Here is a 12,087-nt window from a genome sequence, read left to right as displayed (position 1 = left end):
TTGTTTTTTAAAATCTCCCACTGAGTTTGTATTTAATTTTAGGAATTTAATTCCATGGGAGAAAAGCATGTGATTATGAATTTGGAGCCACTTTCTTTCAGCCCAGCTATTGATTAGGCTCAGGTAGGAAAAGACTTTGAGAGACCAGATTTTATTAACTAATAAGTAGGTACTTAACCATTTCTTTTTTTATCTGTCAACTTTGGAATTTGGTGATCACTAATAAGAGACTAGACCAAAATTAGACTTTTGTGTTACCGCGTGATGTCTTTGTAAAAAGAGAGAATACACTTAGGTAGGAATTTTTAAAATTCCTATAATTTCTCATTTTAATGTCTTGGTGTAATGATTGCATTTTCAGTTCTTAATCTGAAATGGACTTTTTTGTTGTTCCTGTTTGGAATTACTGAATCTCAAAATACATCCATTCCACATTTTTCCCTACTTAAAAGACTCTTCTGTGGATTGTTTTGATAAAAGCTGGCATTTCACTATGGGATTTAACATGGATTTGGATCCTTGGATTGTCCATAGCAACCAATTATATGTTACCAGAGGTCCCATCTGGTGTCATGTCCCAGACCGTATGGGGCAGGTCGTCTTCCTCTGTCCAGTAACCCCCTAGAGGCTGGAGCTCAGGGGGTCTGGTTTTGTGGGTGATTTGTATCCCGTGTTTGTTTGTTTGTTGTTTTCCCGAGTGTGTTTCTCTCTCCCCTTTTTTAGATCGGGAGGAGTGCGTTTGTGACCTCCTCTTCGTCTCTGCCTTCCTTCCCCTCCACACTTTCCTGGTCAAGGGATGAAAGCGCCCGAAGGGTTAAGTACCTTCTGACTTGGTCTGTTCTCTGGAGGACGCTGCACTGGCCGGGCCGGGGGCTTGGTGCTACGGGCCCCTCCTCTCCCTCTGCTAACCACCTTCCCTCTTGCATGTCCCAGCCCTACCCTTCTGACTTCTCACAGTGCACCTACGCCGGCCGACAGACAGAGACCCTGCCTCACTTCTCTAACTTCACGTGGCTGAATTCCATTTGGTACTTAACCAACATGCAAAAATCATCCTCGGATCACTGATTCTGCAGCATCACTGTCTTTTCAAAATAATCACAAAGAAATTAGCTGGCTGCTGGTTAATTCTCTTCTTAGAAGAGCCCAAGTCTTGGGATTCCAAGGAAATAGAAAAGAGTTGATTCTGGATGAGCTTTGAGGAGAGATGGCACCTCCCTTTTGGGTGGCAGAGCCACACATTCTATATTCCCAAGTGGGTCTCAGGGCCCCCCGGTGGCATAGGAGCTACTTGCAGGTCTGGGGTCAGTCATTAGACCGATTGCAGCTTTACTTGGGTTCCAACTTGTTAAGAGCAGTCAGTCCATAAAGGATTCCAGACAAGAGCGCCTTGGAATGACCAGTCACCAGGGAGGACATTTGACGCAGCTGTGCCCTCGGGGACTGTCGGGGCAGTCACACACACACCAAGAGCAGAGAATGATAGAAGCATGACGGGCCTCAAGTCGCTGCGACATTGATGAAAGCCCGTCTGGGCCCAGGGGCCAGGGCCCAGATAGCGAGCTCCTCAGAGAGCCACCAGAGGGGTCCGCCTAGTCTGACAGGATCATCTCCCTGTCCTTCATTTGGCAACCTTACAGAGACTTGGAAACAGAGGCCCAGCTTCTCTTGGGTGGTCTCCACATGTTAATGATGACTGTGGGTGAAGTGTCATGACACTAGAAAAGATGCGAGTTGCTCTGTGATTGGTTCAAGAGGGGATGGGGGAGGAATGGGACTTGTCAAGAGAAATCTAGTTTGTACCCTTTCCCCAAACCCTGGTAGAGAGGTGCAGCTTCATTAGTGATGAAGCCCTTGGGGACCTATGGCAGGCTGCTTGTTTACAGTGTTCCCCCACCTGCCTTCAGGTGCTCTTTGCCAGGAGCTTGTCTACTGGGCATGCACACGTTTAGCCCCAGCAGCTCCTGGAGACTGCAGGGGGTGCCCAGCCTAAGGAGAGGAGCCACTCACCCAGGCAATGCTACAGTTAGTCTCTAGGTCCCTAAAGCACCCCGATATCCCTGAGTGTTCTGTGACCTTGTGGGGTTAGTTTAATGGAAAACTGAGGCTCCTTCATAACCAAACCAGCACCAGCTTCCAGGTAACTTTTCTATTAACAGCTTTGGAAAAGCAACACTTTTAACCAATAGATCTTGGCTCTGCATGCTTGTAATAATTGTTCATAAAATTCAATGCTGAATAATTTAAGCCCCTGTTTGCATATTGTCCTTCCCACTGAGGGAGATAAAGGAATCTGACCTCCTGAGTGCGTGAGGATCTGGGGTCCTAGGGGAGGGGCACCTTTCATTGTGTTTGGAATATTGATGCATCTGGGTGGAGGGTTTACCCTCCTTTGAGCTCACTGGGGTAATCATTTATTTGGTTCATTGTAAAATTCATAGAAAAGAAGGAGATGGAACTGATCCTATAATTTTTTTTATGTAATCCTATTTCCCAGTGTTATTTGAATAGAAATAGATCACTGCAGCAAACCCAGGAATAGAATTTAAATTCTTTTTGTTTGCATTCCATTTATGGTTTGGAGGGGAGACTGGAAATTAGCGGAAGGCCATTGGAATTTTGGAGAAGTAGGCAAAAAAGTGTTGTTACTTTTTTGAAAAAAATCTGAATTCTTTAAGGGAAACACATTGGGTTGGGCTCCCATATTGCACTGATCACAATGGTTTACTATTTGCTCTTAAAACTAAATTTCTAATAGCCCATTCACTCACTCCTTCAAATCTTCCCAAAAGTAAGAGTTTGGCCCTGTGATAATTCTCACTGAAGTTTATTTTGACAGTCATGTTAGATTTTTCAGAACATTATATTTAATCTAAATAAGCCATTCCCTCTTAAGGAATCATTTTTGAGTTGCATTTGAAGAGATTGGTTGAATAGGCTGGTTTGGGGATCCTGGGTTTGGAGCAGCAGCCAGAGTAGAGGAGAGAAGAAAAGGGATCCCAGAGAATTGGACAGAACAGGTGGGTTGGAGGGATGGGTCACTCGACCCCCTCCCATAGTAATCAGCAGCCTGTCTGTTTAAAATGCTGAGCAGCTCTGATTAATAAGAAATATGGCCCCCTAGGTGTCCCTACAGGGGCAGGACTTTCTCTCTACATCATTGACAGTGCCTGGCCACCTGTTTTTCCTAATAAAAGCTTGGATATCTCTGCTTAATTTCAAGTTGGGATTCCCAGAAAAATCCCTAGATATTGATTTCTATTGTATGACCATTAGCCTATATCACTACGGACAATATGTAAGAAGAAGACCAGAACATTTCGTTTCTTTAAGAATCTTTAAGAATCAACATGGGGAGGGGCAGCTAGGTGGTGCAGTGGATAAAGCACCGGCCTTGGAGTCAGGAGTGCCTGAGTTCAAATCCGGCCTCAGACACTTAATAATTACCTAGCTCTGTAGCCTTGGGCTAGTCACTTCACCTTGCACAAAACCTAAAAAAAGTTAAAAAAAATCATTATGGCAGGGCAGCTAGGTGGTGCAGTAGATAGAGCACTGGCCCTGCAGTCAGGAGGACAGGAGTTTGAATCCAGACTCAGACATTTAATAATTACCTAGCTGTGTGACCTTGGGCTAGTCACTTCACCCTGTTTGCCTCACACCTCCATTTGTCCTGATTTCACTGGAATCAGATGGCTCTGGAGGAGAAAGGGAGGCTGGGGACTTAGGACAGCCCCTCACACAAATCTAATTCATGTTTTTGTCATGGCATCACCTGCCTGATGTCATAGTCTTCTAAAATGGACAACAAACATCAAATGACCCTTAGCCTTTAGCGCTCCAGACAGGGTGTAAGTAGAAGACCAGTACATTTCATTCCTTCTTAAGAATTGACATGGCAGGACAGCTGGGTGGTGCAGTGGACAGAGCACCGGCCCTGGGGTCAGGAGGACCTGAGTTCGATTGTGGTCTCAGACACTTGAGCTTGTGACTTAGCAGAATCTGTCTAGCCAGGTAAATGTAGTCCCTTCCAAAGCAGGCATCTACCATCTCTCCTGCTCAGATCCTTTTGGGAACTGCCTGTTCTGGCCTTTCAAGTCCCCTGCCCCAGAGCTGTGTTGAAGGTTCTTTTCTGTGGCTTAGCAACTCCAGAGGAGAACTCTTATCTTAAAATGTCTTGAGCAAGGAGAAGCCTTTTGGTTTTGTCCCAGAATAGTTCACAGGTTCAGTGGATATGGTCCTAACAGCACCCAGAGGAGTAGGATGTGAGTTCTCACCCTCATCTGGAAGTGACCCGAGGCTGACAAAGATTTCAGCGTCTCCTGCTTCAGTTCCAGTTCTCACTGTTAGGCCCAGGAACTTCGGGAGTTCTGAAGGGGGAGCTACCTATTAGCCAGGTGATCTTGGGCAAGCCCCGTAAGCTCTGGGGACCTCTGTTAACTCTCCATTAAAATGAGCAGGCATACAAGATGCCCCCTGAGGTCCGTTCCACCTCCTTCCACAGATGTCTAAATTGGGATATGTTTTCCTGGTTACCCAGCGTCTTTTTTAGGGAGGCTTACAGGGCCTTTCAGCCACTGGGGAGCAGCCTCTTGGCTTCTTGCCTGACTGGAGTTAACTTTTGGGATCGGGGGGAGAATTGTGGACCACCCCCCTCATCCTGCAGCTTGTGTTTCCAATAGAAGGTTGGTGCCAAGCCTCAGACACATATGGAAGCAAAGCCAAGTCTCACCCAGATGCCCGAGGGAGGACACCGTAGAGAGTGTCCTGGCTTTTGTAACTGGTGCTTCTGCTGTTTGTTTTAGGCATCCAAGTTAGAGAAGCAGAACAGTGTTCCTGAGAGCGACTATGATAATACCACCCCTGACTCTGAGCTGGACGACACAGGGTAGGTGGGGAACATGGGGGTGGGGGCTGGTGGGCGGCCTCCCTGTCAGCGGGCCCTGTCTTAGACAGCCGTTGATAGCCCACTCACAAATCAACTGCCTCGGATTCCAAGGTCAGGGCTGGAGAGACCCTTCCGCCTTTTTCTTCTTTCTCCCTCTGTCCCTGCTCTTTCCTTCTTTTCTCTATCTTAAGTCTTCCTGTCTCTTGCCACAATATTTCTACATGAATTTCCTCAAGGATCTTGTTCACTATAAAAAGGACCTGCAGTTTCTCTTCTAGCACTCCATTTATGCTTATGGAACTGCCTTTTCTGGTGGGGGGACACCAGGATCCCCTCCCTTATCCCGTTGTTAGTCTTCTTCATTCTACTGTTTCTGCAGAAAGAAATCTAAAATCTAAGGCTTTAGAGGTGGAGAGGACCATAAGGGTCATTGAGGCCAAAAATGCTTGCCCAACTTTGCCTCGAGGTCCTTTGACTTCCAATGCCTGGCACCATGGGACCTCCTTAGTCACATCCCACTGGGCACAGAAAGATTGCATACCCACGGATCCCCCCCCAGACAAGCCAGAATCCCACTTTGCATGCCATGGGACAGTGAGACGCAGCCTATCAGCAGCCCCGTATTTCTTCCCCTCCTTTCCTAGGTCAAGCAGAAAGACAAGACAGCGGAGTGTCATCTGGCCTGGGGAGGGGGCCATCCCCGAGCTGGGAGACCCTCACAGCATGTCAAGTTCCACCCTTCCAAGCACAGAAGACGTCATTCGAAAAACAGAACAAATAACCAAGAATATCCAGGAGCTCTTGCGAGCGGCCCAAGAAAATAAGCATGACAGGTAAGACAGGGCATTGGGATCCAGGACCTTCTGGGGGAGCAGTGGGAATTGGAGGAGAGGTGACAGTTTGTGTCAGCAGCAGTTCAGGGGCTACAGGCAATTTGTGAATTAAAAAGTGATGTTTACTTCTCTGTGCCAGTGACTTGAAGTCCTATTCTGTGAAAAAAGGATGTTGGTGACATGTTTGTTTGGATTCAATCCAGGGTGGAAGGGGGACACTAAGAATGCTGAGTGACGGTAGATCTCAGCAGGTGACCTGAAGGGAGTGAGCCTCCCCTCCTTGGATGGCTCGGGAGGGCGTGGCTGAACTAGGTCGTCTCTGGGCCCGTCCTATTTTGAGATTCTCAGAATCTATGAAGTTGTATTATTTATTGAGATTTTAGAAATGTTTGTTTTTTAAAATCTTTCAAAAAGGTTAAAAAGAAAAGAAGGTGGCAATACATACTGTGGTATATCATAAATATCCTCCCACCTGAAGTCAGGAAGACCTGAGTTCAAATTTGACCCCTGACAGTTAAAAGATATGTGACCCTGGACCTGTCTCTTGGTTCATCATCTATAAAATGGGGATAAGAAAAACACTTATCTCTCAGGGCTCTGAGATAACATGATGATCTTTGTTAAGTGTTGTCATCTCAGAGCACTGGATAAAGCTGTTGGTAGCATTAGTGAGGAGGAGGAGGAGAGGTTGGATGTGGTGGTGGATGGTGATCGAGAGGCTCATTCACTAGTGCAGCTCCAGCAGCTAAAGGCCATTCTCGTGCACCTGACTTGCACACACTCCCCACACATACACCCACTTCTCTCTGTGGGGGCTTGTGTGCCTTTGTGTCTCATCAGGGCCAGGTCCATAAGTGGCTGCCTCAGCTCCACTGGGCCTCAGGTTCTCCCTGGTTTCCTCTGCTTCACTGCCCCAGTGCCACGCTAAAGGTTCACCCTATTGGCTCCATGGCTGCCATCCTCCACTCTGCCCGGTCTAGGCTTTTGGCCTCCTTTGCTGATGCAAAGTGACGCAGCCAAGCCTCTTCTCAGGAACACTCTCCTTTCTTTGACCTTGTCCCTCCTGGTTCACATGCACCAGAAATCTGCTTTTTTTGTTTTCTCCTGCACTTGTTCAAAGCTGATGCGTCCTACTGGTGCCCGTCCTGCTTCCAGATGGGGTGGGGCAGCACTTGTCTGGTGGTCTGTCCTCTGTCTTTGTAAGCTTGAGGCAAAGGAAAATGGAGGAGGACGCAGAAAAACCACAGGGGCCAGCTCCAGGATTGTGGCTCCTCTAAAGAAACAATTCCCTGAGGTTCAGGACCCATGCCTCAGCTTTGGGTCACTCATGGCAGGGTCCCCTGGGGAGGAGGGGCCAGAAGCTGTGAGGTGACCTCCATCACCGCCAGCCCTCCCCGCCTGCATGGGGGCAGTCAGCACATGCCCTGTCCCCAGCGTGTTTCCTCCCTTCCTGCTCACTCTTACTGTCCTCCAAAGCCATAGACTGCAGTGGTGGGCTCTGTCTTCTCTCTTCTCCAAGTTTCTCATCTCATCTCTCTTCCCCTTCAGATTTCTTCTTCCTCTCCCATGTCTTTATTTCTCATCTCATCTTCTTTCATCACATCTCTCTCTTTCCCTTCAAGTATCTCTTCTTTTTCTCTCATGTCTATGTATCACATCTCTGTCTCTGATGTCATCTCTGTCTCTCTCTTCCCCTTCAGTTCTCTCTTCTCTCCCATGTCTTTGTGTCTCATCTCATCTCTGTCTCACTTTCCCTTCAAGTCTCTCTTCTATCTCTACCCTCATTTCTCTGTCTCTACTTCCCTCTCTGCTTCTCTGTGCTTCCTCTGTGCATGCCCCTTCCAGGGCTTATCATAGGTGGGGGGCTAACTCTTCTTCTTCTTGGTATAGGGAACCAGTAGAATCATGGGCTTAGAGCTGGCAGAGACCTTAGGGGTCAAGAAATTCAACCCTTACTTTACAGATGAGGAAACTGAAACAGGCAGAAGTTTAGGGTTAGAGCTAGGACATGCCTGAGGTGGATTCTGACCCGGATCCTCCCAAGTCCCAGCATTTCATGTGACCTCTCCAAGTACTGAAGTGAACAAGTGACTTACAGAATAAACAAGGAAGACAACTTTTGTACTTTACAAAGAAAAAATGTGGGAAAACAAATGTTTAAGCTATTTAAGGAGTTGACTATCTGGCCTCCTTCCGCCTTTCCATGTCCACAGAGGTCCAGTGATTGCTGGTCCCTTGCTATCCCTTCATGAGACCCTGCTGTCCCTGGGCTGCCCTCCCTGGCCTCTCCAGGTCTAGCCAGGATCCCTCCTTCTCTGAGAGGCCTTTTTCAAGCCTCCTCTCTGAGCGATCCTTTCCTCATACCGTTTTTGTCTATCACTTATTGAACATACATCAGGGGACCTGCAGAGCACAGATGATAGAAAGGAGCCAGTGAGCTGTGATAGGCAGAGAAGCCAGCTGAGTGAAGGCCCCCGCAGAAGCGGGGTCAGAGGAGGGGCAGCTCCGACTGAGACCAAAAGAGGGAGAGCATTCCAGACAAGAAGGATGGCCAGGGCAAAGGCCTGGAGGCTGGAGGCAGAACAGGTCACCATGTCTATGGGAGGTGGGGAGGGTGCCAAGTTGTGAGGAGCTTTAAAAGCCAGAGGGTTTTCTCTTTAATCCTGGAGGCAAAAGAAAGGCCATAGAAATGATTGAATGGGGCAGGGGGGCTCCCATTTGTGCTTTAAGAAAATCAGTCAGCTGATGTCCTGGAGGTAGGCAGCCCCCCAGCAGCCCCCCTGGGGGTCCACATATGAGGGGGCTGAGACTTTGACCAGGGGAGTGAGGGGGGCACAAGGTGGGGGGCAATGTTGAATTCACTGGCTGCTGGACTGAGATGTCAAATAATCCTGAAACAGTTGTGTTGGTAAAAGGAGCATGGGGAGGTCTCGAGGTCCTTTGTTTATTTTTAATGAAATTCTTTCGGGGAAGTGAGCCTGCATTGATGTTCCTGTACATATTCATCTACCTTTATAGGCAGTTTAATTCACTGAACATTGTGGAAAATAAAATTTGGCCATACATGGTTCTCAGGTTCCCATTTTTCATCCTATGACTTCTGAGGCCTTTTGCTAAGAAATCTTTCTTCTGCATCAGGAACCAAGGGACTTGACCTGGGAGGAGGAACTGTCCAGCTGGACTGGGTTGAAGTAGCTGCTGCAGGCAGGCTGGCCCTTTGCTGAGCATGCAAAGACAGACAGATACCAAAACTCACCGGGCCCTCAGGGAGCCTGGCATCCCTGCCAGCAGTGGGCTGTGGACCCTTGTCACTCATTTCCTGGCTCTATGTGAAGCCAGTACCCTCCTAAGGGCCCAAGGCCCCTGAGAGCCCCCAGCCCTCCGGCAAAGGGGAAGGTTGACAGGAAGGCCAGTGGTGGCCAACCCATCACACGCTCTGAATAAGGTTGTTGCTTTTGAGTAATCCATTGCTTCATCTTACAGTTATATTCCGTGCTCAGAGAGGATACACGTGGCCGTGACTGAAATGGCAGCCCTCTTCCCCAAAGTAAGTCATGAGTCTGGAGTCCTATTGAAGGGTCAGTGCAAAGAGATCCTCAGAACCTGGGAACTGGAATCTGAGACCTGTTTGCTTTGTGACCTTAGATTAGACTCCCCCCCCCCCAATCTGTAAATCGAAAGGGTCATCTTGGATGATCTCAGAGGTCCATTATAAATCCCTGATCTCACAAAGATTCTGTGACCCATGATAAGAACTCAGAGAAAGCAACTTCTGGATCTTGGAAGTGGGATTAATGATTCCCAGGAGTTGGTCCTGGCCCAATCATGAAACTGTTAGTTAATAGAGTATTCCAGTTGATAACATATCAGATAAGCCAACTTTTGAGTGTGTTTAGTGTCTCTGTCTATTCAAGGAAATGGTGGTGTTGAATTTTCTCTGTGTTTTTTTTTGTTTAGAAACCCAAATCTGATATGGTGAGGACTTCCCTGCGTCTTTTGACATCCAGTGCCTACAGACTCCAGTCGGAGTGCAAGAAAACCCTGCCAGGGGAGACCAGTTGTCCCACAGACATCCAACTGGTCACCCAGCAGGTCATTCAGTGTGCATATGACATCGCCAAGGCAGCAAAGCAGCTGGTGACCATCACCACCAAAGAGAACAACCACTGAGACGCCTCTTCGGTTTTTTTAGTCTTTGTAAGATCCGATTTCAATGTTACACATGGAACTTTACAGATTTTTACAAAAGAAAAATTTAGTGGCAGAGTAAACTTTTTAAAATAAAACTCAGTATTATTTTTGCATGTTTTCTAACAAATTTTCCACTATTAATTTAACCCACTTGCCTTATTTTGTGCCTGTTTTGCCAGTTTCATTACTGATCCTAGTATGTTGTAAACAACTCTTGGATTGATTTGTCATTACATGCAAAAAATATCTTGATGTTTGTCATCTCCAGCAATTGCCCTTCGTCTCTGGTTAAAGCTATGAAAAGAGCTATAGGAAAAAGCATCCTCAAGACAATTGGATTCAAACTCCTCAGTCTCTGTCCCATATATGTGTTGTGCAATTCCTAGAATCTCACCAGGGTCCTGCAACTCCCAGGAAATTTGAGTGTCCGAGCCCATGCAGGGAGAAGTTCTGGCCCTTTTCTGATCGCCTGCCTTGGAAGGAAACGGGGGGGGGGGGGGGGGGGAGGGGAGACTTATCTACCGGCTGGGCCTTCCCTGTCACCCTGAAGCACCCATGGAAGGAGCCACTGGGGTCTGTCTTCGTCGTTGGTTATGTTGGGCCAGGACCACCAGCTGGAGGCTTTCTGTCTGGTGAAGGCATTTTGCCTGGGGATTGTAGAGCAGAAGTTTTTTATGAGAACTGACAGAGAAGCCAGGCTCAAGAGAAAGGCAGGACTGGGTCTCTCAAGCCTGCTCAGATGCTGCTGCCAAGTCACCTCTGCCCCAGAACTCAGTATTCCTTCAGCCTCGGTCAGCCTCCAGGCAGGTCGTCTTTGTCCTTCAACAATTCCCTGTGGAATGAGTTTTCACACTGCCCAAGCTGGAGTTTGCCCTTCCTGAAAAGGAGCCACTGCTTAGAAAAGACTCCTTACTTGACTGCCAAATGTCCCAAAGCTTGACAGACTGTGGGCCAGGACTTCCGGGCCCTGGGGATTTTCTTCCTTCATAGAAAAATGGTCCATTTCCCCAGATTGTAGAAGTCTATGTATGGGTGTGGTTCAGACACCAGGGCTCCCAGGACTGTGGACCCATAGGACAGACCCATCAGTGCCCTTTGTTAGGTATTAGTGGGTTCTCTTTTTTTAAAAATTACGTCTGTAATAAGCAGCCTGTAATTTTGCAGATGAACCCATTGGAAAAATTATAGTAAAATGTGGTCTGCCACTTCACATTTTGTCTAAGCTTGTCCGTGGGCTAAATGGATTTCTCTTTTCACAAAATTGTTTGATGCAGAAATGTGTTTGTAGCTTTGACTACCTGTCGTGGAATCAGCTCAATGGTAGCATTTCCACTGCATTGCAGATTGGGTTTTCTCCCCAGATTTGCTGTCTTGAAGAAAAAGTGTGCGTGGATGTGTGTGGGTGTGTGTTGGGGAGAAGACTCACCCCTTGTCACTCTCATCCCCTCGTTTGCATCACCACCAAGTGCCATGACCTTGTTGGATGCTCATGTGGAGCCATCGCTGTCACTGCCTTAGACAGAGCAGCTGGGAGTGGAAGGGTCACTGTATTTTTGTTTAAAAAAAATACTCGGTAACTCTCTTTGTATTTGGTGCCCTCTCTTTGACCTTCTCATCTGTAAATATTTACTCCTCCTGTTTGGTTTAGCCCCTAGACCTTAGCTTTGTCAGTCCTATGGAAATGCAGAAGACAATTCTGAATTGGTGCCATTGATGAATTGACCGATAGAAGAGAGAATGTCTCAAGTATGTGGAAAGCTAAGCTATTTTCAGTATATGGATGAGCTCATCTCAAGTGACCACTTTATTCCTACATGGTAAATAATGTCCCAAGACATTGTGATGATGCCTCAGAAAGGCATTGTGATGCCCTGGAGGCAAGACATTGCGGTGTGAGCATGCTCTCTGTACCTGGGCAGAGCCAGACCACACAGAGAAATCCTTAAATAGCACAACTTGCAGGAATGGAAATGGTCGCCAGTGGTCCATTCTAGAGGCTTTCTGTTCTGTTGGCCAAGGACCCCTCACCCAGGTGGTTGTTTTTGGTCCCCTTTTGCACATGTGTCGGGGTCAGAGGGCACCAAAGAGCCCTCTTTGTGATGTCTGTTTTTCTTCTCAGAAGACAAGAGGACAGAGGTGCACTTTATGAACAGCGGCACTTTAGAAGCAGACATTACA

General features: G+C 47.4%; 1 protein-coding gene across 11 annotated transcripts in view; it reads left to right on the top strand.

The window, feature by feature from the left end:
- Positions 1–10,020, top strand: part of GIT2 (GIT ArfGAP 2) — a 41,262-nt gene extending 31,242 nt beyond the window's left edge. For 6 of the 11 annotated variants that reach the window (XM_074206138.1, XM_074206137.1, XM_074206136.1 and 3 more), the window contains 4 exons: positions 4,803–4,885; positions 5,530–5,718; positions 9,202–9,265; positions 9,676–10,020. In XM_074206138.1, the coding sequence (XP_074062239.1) occupies positions 4,803–4,885; positions 5,530–5,718; positions 9,202–9,265; positions 9,676–9,888 (549 nt within the window). In that variant the 3' untranslated portion in view covers positions 9,889–10,020. Of the gene's footprint in view, positions 1–723; positions 814–4,802; positions 4,886–5,529; positions 5,719–9,201; positions 9,266–9,675 lie in introns of all 11 variants that reach the window. The other 5 variants (XM_074206134.1, XM_074206133.1, XM_074206132.1 and 2 more) reach the window with 1 other exon arrangement.
- Positions 10,021–12,087: the final 2,067 nt, after the last annotated feature.

This window comes from Macrotis lagotis, chromosome X (assembly GCF_037893015.1).
Source record: "Macrotis lagotis isolate mMagLag1 chromosome X, bilby.v1.9.chrom.fasta, whole genome shotgun sequence".
NCBI lineage: Eukaryota > Metazoa > Chordata > Mammalia > Peramelemorphia > Peramelidae > Macrotis > Macrotis lagotis.
Note: the sequence above shows the minus strand (reverse complement) of the source record. Positions and strands in the feature narration are given on the sequence as shown.